The sequence below is a fragment of the Amblyraja radiata genome, chromosome 33 (assembly GCF_010909765.2).
Source record: "Amblyraja radiata isolate CabotCenter1 chromosome 33, sAmbRad1.1.pri, whole genome shotgun sequence".
NCBI lineage: Eukaryota > Metazoa > Chordata > Chondrichthyes > Rajiformes > Rajidae > Amblyraja > Amblyraja radiata.
Window position 1 is genome coordinate 15971564 of NC_045988.1, and position 20330 is coordinate 15991893.

General features: G+C 41.8%; 1 protein-coding gene across 4 annotated transcripts in view; it reads right to left on the bottom strand.

Moving 5' to 3' along the window:
* LOC116991390 (opioid-binding protein/cell adhesion molecule homolog) overlaps window positions 1–20330 on the bottom strand; it is a 1877101-nt gene that overhangs the window by 60850 nt on the left and 1795921 nt on the right. For all 4 annotated transcript variants that reach the window (XM_033049999.1, XM_033050001.1, XM_033050000.1 and 1 more), the window contains exon 5: window positions 9767–9901. In XM_033049999.1, coding sequence (XP_032905890.1) covers window positions 9767–9901 — 135 coding nt within the window. The remainder of the gene's footprint in view (window positions 1–9766; window positions 9902–20330) is intronic.

The window sequence follows — 20330 nt, forward strand, 5'->3', positions numbered from 1 at the left end:
TGACTGTTTTGTCCACATCTTTAAATGGAAGAGACAGATGACTGAAATCAACTCAGTCAAAAAACACTCATGTTCTTCGGCATCCCGACCAAATTTCCTTTCATACTTATTTGCTCCAAAGAAGAAACAAAACACCAGCTTCTTCATTCGAACACTGTAGTTAAAATCCCTCATCCCTCAAATACATTTAATCTATTTTACAGATTAATGTGTGAAATACATTAGGAAGGATGCTTTGCAACAGTATTGAAAAAGAGTGAGGGAATTGGATGTTATTGGAATGGAGACACAAGGAATTGCAGATGCTGGAATCTTGACCAAACCACAAAGCGGTGGAGGAGTGGAGGAGTGGAACAGGCCAGGCAGCGTGTGTGGAAGGAATGGACAGATGATATTTCTTCAGACCCTGAAGTATCCTGACTCAAAATGTCACCTGCCCATTCCCTCAACAGCTGCCTGACCCGCTAGGTTCCTCCAGCATTTTGTGCTTTGATAGGAATGGCTCTACCCGCAAACACTCAATGGACTGTATGGCCTTCTTTCATGTTGTAACAATGCTCTGAAAATTAGGATTCAAATAAGTATCAGCCCAAAGGAAGCTTTCGTGTTATCAGTCTGAAGTGAATTCAAACAAACTCCCAGGAGGTAGAAAAAAATATTTTAACCTACTGTGTTATTTAGTCCCTGTCAGAAGCTCTCTCTTTAAAAGTGTTCTATTTTGAACAGCGTATTTCAATTAATCTACTTTGCAGAGCTGTGAAAATGTACTGACAGCATAAAGGGAAAAAAAATTATTATTGGAAATCCAAGTATAGTTTTTCAGGGCCCTGGGGGCATTATGCTTAAATCTATTTCACGACGGTGCTTATGCTGGGTTTTATCTTCGTTGCTGCATAACTCAGATATGACAGCTACTGACTCGTAGAGGGTAGAAATAAGTTGCAAGTGCAGAAATAATCTTGGCATCTTGGTTCCTAACATAAGAGGAAGTGGCAGCTATGGCAGAACAATCCTGAGCTTGAATATCCATCATCCTTGAGTCAGACTCAGACCTCGGCCCCATTGATGCTGTTCAGCAGCATTCACGCTATCAACTAGCATCGATCAGCATCAACCCCAACTCTACACTTCCAAAATTACCTCGTCTTAAATGGATATGCCAATTTTTGAGGAACGGCTGTATTATTTTTTTGTGACGTGCCTGTACCACCTGCGTCCGCCTCCACTGGTTTATTCCATTCCTGGATAACTTTGCACCTTGCCATGAAAGGGGGAATACAAGCAGTTCAAGTGTTTTCATGCCTCTCCTTTCACCTCTTTCTTTTTGTTTTCAGTTTTATAGATACAGCGTGAAAACAGGCCCTTCAGCCCACTGAGTCCACGCCGACCAATGATCACTCATACACTAGTTCTATCCTGCACACTAGGGAGAATTTACAGTAGTCAATTAACCTACAAGCCTGCACGTATGGGAGGAAACTGGATCACCCCATGAAAACCCACGCGGTCACAGGGAGAACGTACAAACACTACACAGAGAGCACTCGTAGTCAGCATCGAACCTGGGTATCTGGTGCTGTGAGGCAGCAACTGTGATGATCTCTTATTGGCTTGTTTTCAAATAACATCCAAGCTAAAGGCCATTCTCAAGAAAGCCAAGATAGACACAAAAAGCTGCATTAACTCAGCGGGTCAGGCAGCATCTCTGCAGAGAATGAATAGGCGATGTTTAGGGTCAAGAACCTTCCTCACTACCTTCAGTACACAATAGATAATATAATAAATAAACAAAAGTTAAATAAATAAATAAATAAATAATATAGTACAAAACAAAACAAAGCCCAAAGTCCCTAGTGCAACCAAAGTAGTTTGTAGCTCAGAGTTTAGTTGGTATTGGAGTTTGAAGTGTTGATTAGCCTGATGGGTGTGGGAAGAAGCTGCTCCTGAACATTACTGTTTTCAGATCACTATTCCTTCTTCCCGATGTAGGAGTGCAATGAGCATGTGGCCAGGATGGTGTGGGTCCTTAACGACGATGGCTGCATTTTTGAGCCAGCACCTGCTATAGATTCCTTTGATGGTGGGGAGGTCAGCACTCATAATGGACCAGGCAGTGTCCACTACTTTTTATTATCTCCTTTATTCCCGGGCATTCGAGTTACCAAACAAGGCCATGATGAAACAAACCAACATCTGCAGCAATTCAAAAGAATGTTTGTCGACATACCGAATATCCTCAGTCTTCTAAGGAAGTCGGGTGTTGATGAGCTTTCATTATGGGTGCGTCAATGTGCAAGGTCCAGGACAGATCTTCAGGGATATACATGCCCATGAACTTGAAATTGTTTATTCTCTCCACCATCAATGAAGCCAAGTTTGCGGATCCTTGGCCATCCATTTGTAAAGTCAACAATCAGTTCCTTGGTTTTACTGATGCTGAGGGTGGAGTGTGGATATTAACCTGAAGGAGGTGACCCCTGTTCATGTTTGACCTGAAGCCATGAGTCTTCATGAGATAATAGGTCAATATTGCTGACTGCCAGGGCTGCACCTTTCCAAGTGTATGGTACCACATCACTGTCTCTGGTGGATGTGTACTCATGAAAGGACAGGATAGGTCTGGAGATCATGATGAAGTCTTCAAAATGTCATTAAGATATGATTCTGCAAGACAGATACATCAGGCTGCGGCATGGATGAAATATGCAGCAGATCTCTCAGTGTGAGCCTCAGTCTCCAGTATCCTTACAAAGAACTCTTACGTTTGGCAGGCTGGGAGTAAGTTGTTTCATCTGAATCTCAGGCCAAGTCTGGGTGGTCTGACCAGCTTTATTATTCTTATTGCAATTTGAAGGAGTTGATTGATGTGACGGTGAGATTGTGAAGCCATTACAGAGGGCTGAAAGGTTTAGGTTCAGACACAGATCAGATAAGAAAGCAGATTCTATTTCCTGAAGATGTGAGTGAACCGGGTATTTTTTTTACAACAAACCTGCTCTTCAGCAGTCACAATTGTGGATAATATTGTGTTATTTAAGTGAGTTTAAATTCCCCCCCAGCTGAAGATGGACTTCTCTTGATCAGAGGTCCAGAACTCCAGGATATTTATCTGGTAAATCGACTCTTATGATCCCATTTTGCACAACAGTCGCGACTGCAGCTATCTTCAATTACAAGAACAACAAAAGAAATAAAGCAGGAGCAGGCTACTGTGGACCCCATGCCTCCTCTGCCAGTCAATAAGGTCATTACTGATTGTTTAAACCACAGCAGCACTAACAATATATTCATTGATTCCCTTAATAATTATTAATCCATTGCAACCAGCAAGAATATTAAATAATGAAAATAATGTCCCCAGTAAAATTGTGACCCAATGCAGGACACAATTGGGAAAGACAGCTGGAAGTTAATAACCTCGTAGATCCATATTAAGAATAAACGTACAGTGGATGAATGGTCAAGATCAAAGCTGAACATTTCATTGGATGGTTCAATTGGACCTGCTGCCGATTATTTTGCAGTAAATAATGGCTTTTGTGTTCTTTATAAAGCTTGGTTAGTAATTCTGAGCTTTGTAGGTGGATTGAACACTTCAAGAGAAGAGTCAAACAGCAAAATAATTACAGTAAATGTGACTGTGAAGTATTCCACAATAGAACACAGGGAGGGGAAAGAACAATATTAGATCTGATGCAGGATGGAAACTAATTAGTTCGGTCATTCAGTGCCAGGTAGATGTTTAATCAATGGAATGAAACAGTACGTGATGTGCAAAGGTGCTGAGAATTTAATATCAGTGTGGCTATTCTACAAAATTAATATTTGACACATACCCATTTTAAGGATTCATTGGTTTAAACAATCGATCGGGTGAGTGCTATTTAGTTTAGTTTAGAGATACAGTGCAGAAACAGACCCTTCGGCCCGACCAAGTCCGCACCGACCAGCAATCCCCACACATTAACACTGTCCTACGCTAGGGACATTTTATACATTTATACCAAGCCAATTAACTAACAAACCTGTACGTCTTTGGAGTGTGGGAGGAAACCGGAGCACTCAGAGAAAACCACGCAGGTCACGGGGAGAACAAATAACCTCCGTACAGACAAGCACCCATAGCGCTATAAGCACTGTCAGACAGTAACTCTACCGCTGCGCCAACATGCCGGCCCGACACGGCGAAGAAATAATTATCCGGCTCATAGTTTGCATCAGTTATGTCACCAAAAAATTATGGTGGGATTTATTTTGTGAGGAAATCTTAATACAAATAATTTCAATATCTGTGGTGTCAGCCCCTTCATTATATTGCTGTGAAGAGGAAAGAAACCTTACAAAATATCAGTGAGAATCTGTCTACAATATTTTCCAAAGTGCAGCTCCTAGAACTCTGGTCAATGCAATCAAATAAAATGACAAAGTAATGCCTTCTTGATAAATTAGGCAAAACAAAACAGTAACAATAATTGCTATTTTGGTATTCTGAAATGTTATTACTTGAAATGTTATTACTTGAATTGTCAGGTATTTTGAGTTCAGTTTAGTGCTGATTTTTAAATTTTTTAATTAATATTCAGCAAAATCAGTGCTTTTCACGCATTAAAGTAAATCTGACAAGATGCGTCTACGTTCAGTTTCTTTAAAGGGCAACTTGAATGAATTTGGTAATACAGGTGCACAACCTTTTATCCGAAAGCCTTGGGACCAGACACTTCTCGGATTTCGGAATTTTTCGGATTTCCGAATGGAAGATTTTTAGCGTAGATTAGGTAGGTAGCGCGGGCGGCTTGAAAAGTCTGGAGCGGCTGCCTCTTCCCCGGAGACTGGGGAATCATTGTAAATCATTGCTTAAATGTTAGTCAGTTAGTTTGGAGGGATTTTATGTGGTGGGGGGGGAGGGTGGTGAAGGGGGAAACTTTAATTCTTAGTCCCCCACCTGGTCGGAGAGGCGGGGAGCGGGCAATGCCTTACCGGGTCGCCGTGCAGTAAGCTCCGGAGCGCTGTGGCCGCCGACTCCCAACATCGCGGAGCTGGGGGCTGGGGGCTGCGGGCGTCCGGCCGCGGGCGGCGCCGGTTGGAGCTCCGACCCCGTCAACTCTACCCCTGGCTGTGCAGCGCTCCAAATCCAGCGCCGCCCGCGGCCGGACGCCCGCAGCCCCAGCTCCGCGATGTTGGGAGTCGGCGGCCACAGCGCTCCGGAGCTTACTGCACGGCGACCCGGTAAGGCATTGCCCGCTCCCCGCCTCTCCGACCAGGTAGGGGACTAAGAATTAAAGTTTCCCCCTTCACCCCCCCCTTCACATAAAAGCCCTCCAAACTAACTGACTAACATTTAAGCAATGATTTACAGATGTTTAAGTGTCTCCTCCGGGGAGGAGGCAGCCGCTACAGTAGTACAGACCTGGGTTGACCGTGGGTCGTTTCGGGTCAAGTTTGGTGCCAAACGCGAGCTTTGGTGTGCAGACGACATCCTGGAAAAAATGTCCGGTTTTCTGAGCTTTTCGGTTTCCGGAACTCCGGATAAAAGGTTGTGCACCTGTAGTAACCTCACGTGCACATCCAGTCAGATTAACATTAACATTTATTGTGTTGTATCAGGATACCATCACTACATTACTGACTAGCATGTCCCATGAACAAATTGGTCCATCGTCTGCATGTGCACGATGACAATTACTTCTGGCATTGTTAGACCAAATTGAATGAAAAAAGCTAATTCTGCATTGTTGAACTAATTTCTAGTGCAGAGTTTTATGATAAAAAATAGAATTTTCCAAGTAGGCCTGTGGAGATAATCTTCCAGGTTTTGTTGAGCTCGATAAGAAATGAACAGGTTGGAAGTGTAAATACCAACCAGGCAGTCATCTGATGAGGTCAAGAGGCTTCAGTTATAAGATGTAGACCAGACACAGAGGACTGCAGATGCTGGTTTACCAAAAAAGACACAAAGTGCTGGATTAACTCAACGGGTCAGGCAGCATCTCTGGGGAACGTGCATAAGCAATTTTTCAGGTTAGATCAAGTCATTGAATCGGTCAGTCTGAAGAAGGGTCCTGACCCGAATATTCATGCCAATCAGAGATGCTGCCTCATCTGCTGTGTTACTCCAGCACTTTGTGTCTTTTTTTTCAGTTATAAGATATTGTCAACAATGCCATGGAAATGCCTTTGTCTGGTGTCCTGTGTACATCTGATAAACAAGCATGACCTATGTCCAGACTGCTGGAGTTGAGTGGGAGTACAATCAGACGTGAATATGTGTCACCTGCCACGTGGACACCGACTCCTGCATCAGCTTCTACTGCTCCGCCCATGTGGCCAGTTTCCAAAATTAATCAGCTCGGTGTAGAGTGTTCTGCATTCATTCATTTTGGTAGGAAGTCCCTCTGGTTGTATTGCACACTGGGAATGATTTTAAACAACTTCACAGGAAATAATTCACATCTACTGGCATGAGAAAGTGTAAAGAGCACTCACTAAAAGCTTTCTTCACAGATGCTTATGTGGCATTTAATTGCTCCATTAAATTCCTAATTCCTGTGCTCTCCTTCAAAGTAGCTCGCTCACTGGAAAATTGATTACAAAATTGTGTGATATCTAAACATTTGGTTATAAAATTGGTGGGGTCTAAGTAAAAATAACATCAAATAGTCTGGAAAATCTAAGCCAGTTCATGTCCTGAGTATGCCAGACGATATGAATTTTGCATTACATGGAGGTCTTGATTGAATAATTGCAGAAATCTGTCCTATCATTTTTGCTCAGATAACCCCATGGCCTTCAAACAGTATATCCACCAACAAAGGTCTCAGCATTCATTTACATGGACTCACTTGGGAGCAACCGCTGGAACTCCCTATAGATTGGTGGCTGATGTGGGCGAGTTGGGCCAAAGGGCCTGTTTCCACACTGTATCACCCTATGACTCTATAAACCTCTCAGTTGACAGAATTACTAATAGCCATTGATTATTCTCAGATAACACTGATTGCCGCTGCAGATTTGAATACAGAAATTAATATAGTTACAAAGTGATAAGTCGATCTTCGGAATACCTAGTAATTCTGGATGAATAAGAGAAGTGATGCTGAGAAAGTGCAAAGTAAAGGATACTGTGAAAAGTTTTTTTATGGCATATTTATCATGAATGAATCACTGATCATTAGCACAGGAGCCGCCGAGAGATGGGCTAATATCTTAATAACTACCCTGTTATTCCACCCAGAGTGAATGCACATATAAAGAGAAGATAGACTGGGAGATGTTGATCTTCTGGCGAGTGAGAGCCACAGGTTGATGGTTGACCACAGGGTTAGGAGATGTCCACTGTGCTTAAAAACACAAATCATTAACTACAGGGCAGAAAATTAAAGCAATGTGATGCTAGTCGCAATTGGCAGGAAGGTAGCTCCATCTGTGTTTTACCCTGATGTCAGATAAAGCCAAATCAGGCCTTTAACTATTCTTTCAAAAGCAACCTTGAGAATGAATCATAAAGCGTGCAAACAGGTCCCACGGCCCAACTTGCCGACACTGACCAACGTGCTCCATCTATACTAGCCCCACCGGCCTGCTTTTGGCACATATTCCTCTAAACCTACCCTATTCCTCTACCAATCTAAATGTTTCTTAAACATTATGATAGTCTAAAGAAGGGTCTCGACCCGAAATGTCACCCATTCCTTCTCTTCAGAGATGCTGCCTATCTCGCTGAGTTACCTTTGTGTCTATCTTCGGTTTAAACCAGCATCTGCAGTTCCTTCCCACGCATGATAGTACCTGCCCCAACTACGCCTTCTGGCAGCTTATTCCATACACCCACCACCCTTTGTGTAAAAAAGTTACCCCTCAGATTCCCATTAAATCTTTCCCCCCTCACTTCTGGTTCTTAATTCCCCAACTCTGGCTACATCTCGACATATCAGAAGATTTCTCATAAAATCTGGATTTTTGATTAAAACTTATACAGCAGATATAAACGGTAGTAATACCCTCTCAGGACTTGCTTATTGAACTTAGGGCCAATGACAGCCATTCAGATCAATAGCTAGAAATCATACCATTCAATACAAGAAAAAAATCCTGTGTATAATGTAAAACACACACATTGTTTCAACTGTCTGTCATATTAAAATTCATAATTCACACAAATGCAAAAACTGCCTCATACCAGGTGTCACTATGTTGGGACGACAGATGGCACAATGGGCTAAGTGTTCAGCTGGCAACCGGAAGGTAGCCGGTTCGAATCCCGCTTGGAGTGCATACTGTCGTTGTGTCCTTGGGCAAGACACTTCACCCACCTTTGCCTGTGTGTGAATGTGTGTGAGTGATTGGTGGTGGTCGGAGGGGCCGTAGGCGCAGATTGGCAGCCACGCTTCCGTCAGTCTGCCCCAAGGCAGCTGTGGCTACAGAAGTAGCTTACCACCACCGAGTGTGACTGAGGAGTGAATGAATAATGCGATGTAAAGCGCCTTGAGTATTAGAAAGGCGCTATATAAATCCCATCCATTATTATTATTATGTTATGTTAATTACCAATTTGGTTTATAGTCTCAGCAAAAATTAGTGAAAATCAGCAAACATGAAGAATTTGCCAACGAGACAAATATATTTTTAGGTCTATGCAAATGTTTGGTCTGGATGCCACATTTGGAGATGAACTATTCATTTCAATTTGCATATTAAAGTCACAAAAACATATGATCAGTTTTACTGCAAGATGTGAGTGGATTTCAACAACATCTTTTACAATCTGGATTGCAAGTTCGACATGAGCAACTGAAAAGTTCCTTTCTCCACATTTTAGCAACCTGCAAGACAATACCTTACACAGTCTAAAAGTACTGCACAAGAACATAGCTTATTTATTGCCATTGGGGTGGCTCAGTGGTGCAGCGGTAGATTTGACAATAGACAATAGGTGCAGGAGTAGGCCATTCAGCCCTTCGAGCCAGCACCGCTATTCAATGTGATCATGGCTGATCATCCACAATCAGTACCCAGTTCCTGCCTTCTCCCCATATCCCTTGAGTCCGCTATCTTTAAGAGCCCTATCAAGCTCTCTCTTGAAAGTATCCAGAGAACTGACGTCCACCTGTGAGGCAGAGAATTCCACAGACTCACAACTCTCTGTGTGACAACTCTCTGCTCTATGCTACCATACAGCGCCAGAAACCTGGGTTCGATCCTGACTATGGGCGCTGTCTGTTCAGAGTTTGTACATTGTCTCTGTGACCGTGTGGGTTTTCTCCGGATGCTCAAGTTTCCTCCCCATTCCAAAGAGTGCAGGTTTGTAGGTTAATTGGCTTCTGTAAATTGTCCCCAGTGCGTAGGATAGCACTAATGTATGGGTGATCGCTGGTTGGCATGAACTTGGAGGGCCGAAGGGCCTGTTTCCATGCTGTATCTTTAAGTTAAACCAACTAACATTTGGATGGGGACAAAGTTCTCTGGAGTTATTCTGCTTCGGTTCCAGAGCTCTAAGAGTGCAGTCACAGAACGTTCATCAGATTCAGCAACGTGAACAGGTTAGGAGTGTAGAGAGGAGAAACTCTCCCAACAGATCAGTCTGGTCAAGAACTTTTCTACTGTAAGGCTGATGCTAAGGTAGATCGAAGAAGATGCATTTTACATGCAGAGGCAGTTCTCTTCTAGTGGACACTGGTTGTGCAGCATGTAATTCTCAGCAATGACATTGTTGTTACCTTGAACAAGACAAAAACTCACAGAAAGATAAAAAGCTGTGGCAATTACTCACAGTTTACTGTTACATGTACTTTTCGCATGTCAGCAGATGACACGTCGTTATAGGCACTGCATTCATATTCACCAGCATCTTCCTTGACAATTCCTGTGATTTCCAAATATTCATCATCACTGGCAAAACCCCGGACTGAAAGAAAAGAACGAAGGGAGATATGAAAAGGATTCTTAATTCTCCATTCAAGTCAACATCTTTTTAAATGCTCTTCAATCTCTTACAGCTGTGATATGGTTAGACAGCGCTGACTAAATAATTATCAGCTACATTTCGGAATTATTCGTAAGACTTTTCTATTTAAATTGTTTGCATATCTAACCACAGTGTCAAACAAACATTTGTACAGCTAATAAGATGTCAACTCCCTCAGTAATCAGTTTGACAAATTTGAAGCTGTCTGATGCTGAAACAGAGATCTCCTGTATTTAGTTCTTGTCAATGAGCCTAGAAGTAACACGAAAATGCTGGAGGGCCAACAAAGTTTTGCCATATAAGTGACGCACAGTAGTTAAGCAACTGAACTGAAGGGCTGGATTATTGATAGGGAGGAAAATAAAAACCCACTGCTGGAGTAACTCAGTGGGTCAGACAGCATTTCTGGAGAATATGGATAGATGACGTTACAGGTTAGGTGAATATGGTGGGGAGGAGTGGGATGGACAGGGGGAAGAAAGCTGGAAGAGAGAAGAGACAGGAAAAAGCCTGGTATCTCATAGGTAGATACGGATGGAGGGGGTTTTGACAGGCCAATGGTTGAACAGATGCCAAAGACAAAAAGCCAGGAGGTGTGAGACAGAGGATTGAAGAGTTGTGAATTGTGAAGCTAGAGGAAGGAATACAAGTGGAGGATGAAGGGCAGGGGGAGGGGGGAAATAGTTCACATTGTGCACAGGAGGATGGGGTTGAAAAGAAAAGGGGATGGGAGAAGAAGTGAAGGGGGGCAGGGGTGTTTATCTAAAATTGAAGAATTCAATGTTCATACCATTGGATTGTAAGCTACCCAAGCAGAACATGAGGTACTTTTCCATCAGTTTGCATGTGGGCTCACTCTGGCAATGGAGGAGGCCCAGGACAGAAAGGTTGGGGAGTTAGTGAGGGCCAGTGGTGGCGACAGCGACAGCAGGTACGGCCTGGAGGGGGTGAGAAAGCTATGGACTAGGGGTGGTGTCGGCAACCTGACCTGGCCGTGAAGTTCGGTAGGTGCATCCGCTATAACCAAAATCAGTTAAAAATCAGGGTCCATAAAAACGAGGAATTACTGTATTTGCTGAGCATTTACACTTTGTTTTTAATAACAGAATTACAGTATTTCACTTTTGTTGTTTTATAACTTGAGTGAAGAATAAATATCAAGTAGGACACAACAGTTAGAATCGAGACCAAAACCCTGTGGCACTTGTATTGACTGTAAATTCCATCGAAAGCGAACACTAAGACCACATTGGAACACAATCTGATCTTCCCCTGGATTGCATTGATGGGATCATCGGGCATTCCAGGAAAACAGAGCTAAAGTAGTAGATATTGATCAAGGGCGGCACAATAGCTCAGCGGTAGAGTTGTTGCCTTATAATGCTGGAGACCTGAGTTTGATATGAGGTGGGGTGCTGTGTATATGGAGATTGCACATTTTCCATGACCATGTGCATTTACTCTGGGTGCTCCATTGTACTCCCACATCCCAAACACGTGCAGGTGTGTAGGTTAATTCGCTAAGTTGCCCCTAGTATATATGATGCAAAATTGGGATAACATAAAACTAGTACAGGTGATCATTGCTCAGCCAAAGGGCCTGTTTCAATGCTGCATCTCTGTAACTAAAACTAGAAGATCAGCCTCTGGCTGAATGGTGGAGCAGACTCCAATGGCCAGAAGGCCTACTCATATTAACTCAAAAAACAAGAGCATTTTGTTGTTACACTTTAGACATTGTCTTTGCACTACTTCAGGTTGCATACGTGCTTTACAACATTTTGCATTTGACACCTATTTACTATTGTATCCATCATTACCAGGTATGTGTGGAAAGGAACAGCAGAAGCTAGTTTATACCGAAGGTAGACACAAAGTGCTGGAGTAACTCAGCAGGTCAGGCAGCGTCTCTGGAGAAAAAGGATGGGTAACATTTCAGGTCGGGACCCTTCGTCAGACTGTTTTATATATACAATATACCTGGTAATATAGTGTAATATATATGTGTACATATATATATATATATATATATATATATATATATATATACACATTACCATATTATACTTTATTATAAGGTATATGGTATACTCTGAGCTTCATGCAAACAAGGAATTTCACTGTACCCTGACATATACTGTATGACAATGAACTAATCAGAATTTGATTCTGGAAGGACGTTGCAGCCTTCTCTATATATTCAAAGGAGTGCTTCTGTGCAGCATTTTCAGTGAAAGGCGGAAGAAATATGATTGCCTGATGCTGACGTAGCAAGGATGAGAGAATGGGCCACTGGCAACTCACAATAACACAATAACTTGCTTCACTGCTCACTCAAATAGCTAAGCACTTTCTTCAGTTTTCATTAAGCTTAGCCCATGGGTGTTATAAAATTGGGACTTCACCTCTTTGGGGTTTTTACAAAGCAAACTTGTGAAAGGATGACTAAAATGAACAATGATATTAACTTGTCATTTTTAGGTGCAATTAAGTCTCCACCAATGACAGAATTTGACATGTATGTTTTATACATTGACAAGCACACGATCTTAAGTGTCTGCCCAGTGGAATAAAATAATCTCAGGGCAGGAAAGACAGACTCAAGTCTGCTGGAAATAAGGCTCTGCTTGTTCAATTAAGTCTGACTACACTGCAGCTTCCCTCCAATCTCCAGTGAAATGAAATCTTCAGCCAATCCCAAATAATTTCAAGATAGGCAATGATGTATTTGTTAATTACCTTGCTAACCAAAGAATGGATCGACTGAGCTAATATTCATTGGATTCAGAAGGATGAGAGCGGAATCTTATAGAAACATATACAATTCTTAAGGGATTGGACAGGCTAAATGCAGGAAAAATATTCCCGATATTGGGGGAGTCCAGAACCAGGTGTCACAGTTTAAGAATAAAGGGTAAGCCATTTAGGAGTGAGATGAGGAAAAACCTTTTAACCCAGAGCGTTGCGAATCTGTGGAATTCTCTGCCACAGAAGGCAGTGGAGGCCAATTCACTTGGGTGTTTTCAAGAGAGAGTTAGATTTAGCTCTTAGGGCTAACGGAATCAAGAAATATGGGGAAAAAGCGGGAACCGGGTACTGATTTTGGATGATCAGCCATGATTATATTGAATGGCGGTGCTGGCTCGAAGGGCAGAATGGTCTACTCTTACACCTATTTTCTATGTTTCTATGTTTACTCTGATTCACAGTATATTGTTGCAATGTTATTGCACATCAATGTAGATAATAAATATTCTAGTCAATTTTTAACACATGACTGTGATCACAAAAGCATCCGTGTTCAGCTGCAGCTCCTGACTGACTGCGTCAAGGAACTGGTGCTGGATTTGGATGTACAAGTACAAAAAACAAAACATCGTGTTGTACCTTGCGAACAAAGCACCAAGGCAAATTCCTTGTATGTATGTATATATCTTTGGCTAATAAAATGTATTCAATTCAATGTTATTGCAAAAATATTATTTAAAAAAAAAATCATGACCAGGGAAATGCAAGATGACTAACTTATGCCTAGAGGCTCCAACCTATAGAATTTCTTCAGATAGTTTGACTTCTTCTTCGATGTCAGACTTCCAGCTGAATTGAACAGACCCTTTGCCATTCATCAACTCATCACATTTTAACTTTAAAATATGTCATAAAGACGATGAAAAGCAAAGAGAACAATTATATAAAACACAACATTTGCTGCAACGGAGCATGTCCCAATTATTGGGTAGAGATAACATACAAACATAGAAAATAGGTGTAGGAGTAGGCCATTCGGCCCTTTGAGCCAGCACCACCATTCAATATGATCATGGCTGATCATCCAAAATCAGTACCCGTTCCCGCTTTTTCCCCATATCCCTTGATTCCGTTAGCCCTAAGAGCTAAATCTAACTCTCTTTTGAAAAGTGAATTGGCCTCCACTGCGTTCTGCGGCAGAGAATTCCACTGATTCACAACTCTCTGGGTGAAAAGGTTTTTCCTCATCTCAGTCGTAAATGGCTTTATTCTTAAAACTGTGACCCCTGGTTCTGGACATCCCCAACATCAGGAACATTTTTCCTGCAACCTTCAACCTCCACCTCCAAAACCATGTCGTATATAAATTTCAACTGGACGAGCATCCCTGGTGAAAAATTCCTTTCAGTCCGTCTGAAACTTGCTGGCACGAGGACCATACATGACTGAACTTTGCAGACAAGGGAGCGGATAACAGCACAGGGAGATCAACGGGGCATGTGGGGCATCTGGTAACTGGTGAATTAGATCCAAATAAAATACGGAAATTGAAATAAAGAATGAAATATACAGACCGAAATAAAGCAAATTGTGATATAAATACTTACAGATGAGGCAGGTTTAGTGGATAAAGAAGCAAACTTGAAATTCAGCTAAATAATTGCAATGTGGTTATCTGTGTATTTTTCTTTGGGGTGCTGGAGGACGAAGGGTGATCTTACAGAGGTGTATAAGATCATGAGGGGAATGGATATGGTAGATGCACAGTCTTTTACTCAGAGTAGAGTAACTAAGAACCAGAGGACGTAGATTTAAGGTGAGAGGGGATGGATTTAATAGGAACATGAGCGGCACATTTTTCATGTAGAAGGTGGTAGTCGAATGAAACGAGGTGCCTGAGGAGGTGGTTGAGGCAGGTACTCGAACAACATTTAAAAGGCAGGTACATGGATAGGAAAGGTTTAGAGGGATTTGGGCCAAAATGTGGGCAGGTGGGACTGGTACAGATGGAGCATCTTGGTCAGCATGGGAAGTTGGGCTGAAGGGCCAGCCTCCATGCTGCATGACTCTGTGACACTCTCAATAATGACATTTGATACAATGTAGTTAAATCCCTGAAAATTCTGAATGTTGGTTTGAAGATGGAAAATTGTTGAGCTGATACCATTATTGCTTTCAACTCATGACCATCTTTGACAGAAGCTAGTTTTTTTTTTTAAAACAGCCCATTGCAGATAAGGTGGAATTAACACTGGTTATCTAAAGGAAGCAGGTAATGGAGTCAGCCTCTTGCGAGTCGAGATTGCAAGCCATCTTCCATGAGTCTCTCACCATGAATAAAACAAACTGCAACCTATCTGCTCCAACATGCAGACCTCGGGTTAAATATGTCATGAGGCAAAGTGGCAGATAGCATCAGCGAGCCTATAACCTTCATACAAAGGCCTGAAACAAGAAATAAAAGCTGCCAGTCATTTGCACCTTACAGAGGGAAAAGAGGTGCCTGGCTGCTTCGAGGCAGAAATCAGAGCAACCCTTCTCTTGATTTGGAAATCAAAACTGTGAAGAAGCAGCAAGTTGGTTTTATGTTTGACGAAAAATTTAAAAATGAGAACTCTTCATTAAAGGCAATACTTCCGTAACAGGATAGCGGAAGATTTTAGTTTAATCTCATTCGATCCACAATTATACGAGTTTAGGCTTGTATTCACTGGAGTTTAGAAGGATGAGGGGGATCTTATAAAAAACATATAAAATTATAAAAGGACTGGACAAGCTAGATGCAGGAAAAATGTTCCCAATGTTGGGCGAGTCCAGAACCAGGGGTCACAGTCTTAGAATAAAGGGGTGGCCATTTAAGACTGAGGTGAGAAAAAACGTTTTCACCCAGAGAGTTGTGAATTTGTGGAATTCCCTGCCACAGATGGCAGTGGAGGCCAAATCACTGGATAGATTTAAGAGAGTTAGACAGAGCTCTAGGGGCTAGTGGAATCAAGGGATATGGGGTTATTGATTGGGGACGATCAGCCATGATCACAATGAATGGCGGTGCTGGCCTCCTCCTGCACCTATTTTCGATGTTTCTATGTTTCTATGTTTAACAACTAATGTAGGTTTCGATGAGAGTTTTTGGACTGTGTTGATCTAAGAAATAGAACACACTGAAAACTCTCAACAAAAGATAGCCACAAGAAGCTGGAGTAACTCAGCGGGACAGGCAGCATCTCTGGAGAGAAGGAATGGGTGATGTTGCAATGGCTTGCATCCGAAACGTCACCCTTTCCTTCTTTCCAGAAATGCTGTCTGTCCCGCTGAGTAAAGGGCCCGTCCCACTTGGCCATTTTGCCGGAGTCATATCAGTGTCGGCAAATGATTTTGAACATTTCAAAATCCAGTGGCGACAAAAAGTGGTTGCGACACTTGAAAAAACACCGCAGCGTCATACGTCATCAGGCCGCATCACCACCGCGTCATATGTCATCATGCCGCATCACCACCGCGTCATATGTCATCATGCCGCGTCACCGCCACGTCATACATTGTCACGCCGCGTATTTTTCGATTATATGATACGTCAGTCAATGATGCCGGCAGTCGCCAGAAAAATCGGCAAGTGGGACAGGCCCTTTACTCCAGCTTTGTGAGTCAATCTTCGTTTTAAACCAGTATCTGCCGTTTCTTCCTACACGTAAAATTCTCAACAGTCGCCTTTTAAGAAGAATGGTTTGCATTAGGTGGACATTGAATGATCATCATCAGAGTATCAATTGCTGATTTTGCACAATTGGCACAGACGTGCACTGTAATAAGCATACGCTCCACTTAAGCAACTCAGATAGGTAATGATTGAACCGAGGCATAGAAACACTATTATTCTATAGTCTGCTGTGTCCAAAAAATGAGGCTTCCACTAGACTTTTGATTATTATTCTGATATGTGCCGTTTACTATACATTTATTGACCATATATGCCAGGATTTTACGAATAGAACAGATAAAAGCATTGAAGCCAAACAATATGTCCATAAGCAAAATATACCATTTTACAATCACAGTCTGCCTTGCAGAAAGATTTAATAACTAGTGTTGTCTCAAGCAATGATCTGTGAAAAGAATGGGAGATTATAGTCATCCTATTCATTGTGCGCAGGTTGGAATATGGAACTACACTCTGACAGAGGCAACAAATTCTGCATTTGGCATTTCAATATAAACCATCTGCAGCAGAAGGTTACTGTGAGATTCCTTTGTTGCAACTCATTTCATTAATTCTATCTAACATTCATAAGGCAGTGCCTACATTCTTGCCATATTTAAATATGTTCCACAAATGAAGCAGGCCCTTTCTGTTGAATATTTGACTGGTCAATTTTCATTGAACATAGAACCGTACAGCTCGCGAACAGGGCCTTCAGTCCACAATGCCTGTGCCAAACACATTAAGACTAACACTGATTTACCTGCACATAACCCATATTCCTTCGATCCCTGCATATCCATGTGCCGATCCGAATGCTTCTTAAATGCCACTAACCTATTTGCTTCAACCACCACCCCTGGTAGCACATTACAGGCACTCACCACTATCTGTGTAGAACACCTCCATATCTCTTTCAAACTTTGTCCCTCTTATCTTAATGCTATGCCCTCTAGTATTTGATTTTTTTCCATTCTGGGAGAAATACATTGACTGTCTACCCTCTTTATGGGACTCATCATTTGATATACTTCTATCTGGCCTTTCCGTAACCTCCGGCGTTCCAAATAAAGTAATCCAACCTGTTCCTGTGGTTAATATTCCCAAATGCAGGTATCATTCTGGTAAACCTCCTCTGCACCCTTTCCAAATCCTCCACATCCTTCCTGTCATGGGGCAACCGGAACTGCACACAATACTCCAAATGCGGCCTAACTTAAGTCCTATAAAGCAGCATCACGACTTCCTGACTCTTATACTCAATGCCCTGACCTATGAAAGCAAGCATCCCATATGAGAGCAGAGGTCAACAATGTTGAGCTTCCTAAATTCTACTGAAGGTTTGAGTATGGCTTTAAAGAAAGCAGCATTGTCATACACAATCTCATCATAGGCTGAATTCACCTAGTATCCTGCAAGACTGAAGCAAAATAACTAGGTCTTCTCACCATATTCCAATTAATACTTGCAAGTTCTGACTGTGCATGTACAGGAAATTGCTATTTAATATCATAACACATTAATTGCCTGTATTCGCTGTGAAAGTGTTGCAACTGTGTCTAGGAATTCTAAATTAAACACCCCCAACATTTAATTAAAGTTAGAGTGGAATCACTTATTCGTGTGGTGAAACAAACATTCCCCCGAGTGTAAGAACTTGATTTTAATCAACTGATTTTTCTGTGTTATTCTGCACAAAAGAACTGTTTCTGGATTAATGATCCTTACGAGTAATTGACCTCCTACAGGTAAACAAGATGGTTTTGTAGCAGTTTTTGCTGCAGAAATTGGAGACCGTTTGTTGCAGTCAATGTTCATATCAATGAAGTACACCATCAAAGATGAACAAAAATCATCTCTGAATTGTGGGCAGGAACAGTTTATTGAACATCTGAATAAAGTTTACAAAACCTATGTGTGACCATGACTATAGTTTCAAATGTCTTTACATTTGTAATATAAATTAAAAAGTTCATCGTTCCACAATGTGCAATTTAATTACAATGTTATTCTGTCAACCACAAGGCTGCTAAAATTGTCATAAGGAATAGGAGCAGAATTAGGCCATTCGGCCCATCATGTCTACTACGCTCTTCTATCATGGCTGATCTATCTCTCCCTCCTAACCCCATTCTCCTGCCTTCTCCCCATAACCCCTGACAGACGTACTAATCAAGAATCTGTCTCTGGCTTAAAATATCCATTGACTTGGCTTCCACAGCCTTCTGCGGCAAATAATTCAACAGATTCACCACCCTCTGACTAAAGAAATACATTTTCATCTTCCTAAATTAACATCTTTTAATTCTGAGGCTATGACTTCTGGCCCTGGACTTTCCCACTAGTGGAAACATCCTCACCATATCCACTCTATCCAGGCCTTTCACTATTCGGTAAGTAGTTTTCCCCCCCAAAAAAACTCCCCTCAATATCCCTGGCTCCAAGTAAAACAACCCCAGCTTATCCTTTCTTTCCAATCTTAAAATTCATAACTGAATGATATATTTATTGTGCTAGAAATTTTAATTAGGTTTAATGACAGAGATTTAGTAAGTGTAAAGTGTCCATTTTGTTTCCTGGTACTTATTTTGTTGCCAAGTTAGTTGCCCTTCATTGCAACGGTCATTGAGTTTGCTCCATTCTGCTTGGGCCATGACTGATCACATTACCACTGTAATTGGACTTGAACAAGAATGATCTGCTGACCTCAACAGATCACTTGTGGCAGCACAAACATGAGCATAATTTATCTGAATCTGTTCCGTCACAATATGAAAGATTGCTCTAGTTAGTTGTGCCCAGGTGAATGATTACTCCATCAAAAATAAACTCAAACAAATTAACACCAATAGGTGACATGCTTCCCGAGATAAAAGATGCCACGTGCCAGTGGGAAACTAAGGATTGGCCACTGCAGTGTTATTTGGGTTCATCTGAACTAATCTGGTAACTGGGTTACCTTATATCACCCATCGGGGTTTGGAACATCAAGAATTCACAATAATTTATTCCGTGGTCCACCCCCAACTAAAGTTGCAAGCAGAGTGCAAACTCAACGTTACAACAAGTAGCCACGTGAGACACAAGAAACTGCAGATGCTGGAATCCTGAGCAAAACACAAAGTGCTCGAGTAATTCAGCAGGTCAGGCAACATTCTGTAGCATTACAACATTTAAAAGACATGTGGACGGGTATCTGGATAGGAATGATTTAGAGGGATATAGGACAAATGCAGGAAGGTGGGACGACAATAGATGGAGCATTTTGACCATCCTGGGCAAGTTGGACTGAAGGGCCTATTTCCCTGCTGCATAACTAACTTTATCTGTGGAAGGAATGAATAGGTGATGTTTCGGGTCAGGACCCTTCCTTAGACTTATTGGATTGGGGAGGGGTCATGTGAAAGTGTTCCTTGTGGTAGTGGCACCCAATACGATAGACATTTTTTGAAATAAAAGGCTAATGGACAAACATCACTTCACCAGACAGACTGATTTTACTTAACGTGAACTCACTTGACTGGGCTTTAATGTGACATCAGATCTGACCCACTCATTTTAAAATGGGGTGGAAGGGGGAAAGGTGGGCAGGGTCAGTGTTGGAAGTAGAATTTTGTCCAATTCTTTATTTAAGGTTCAATGTTAAAATGTAGAAGTTGGAATTTTTATATTTGGGGAAGGAAATGCCCACTTTCCCCACTTGAAACCAAAAAGGAACACAAGGGAAGATAAACTCAAATAAATTAACCCACAATTTCCCACTTGTAATCAATAGAAAATGCGGTGACCTGGAATAAACAGGTGACCCAGTGCCACCTTCAGGCCAGTGGCTGAATTCAATGTTGATCTATTCATTTTACTGGTCATTAAATAAATACAAGAGTCAGGCATTTTTATAGTGTGGAGCAAAGTTTTAATGCCTTA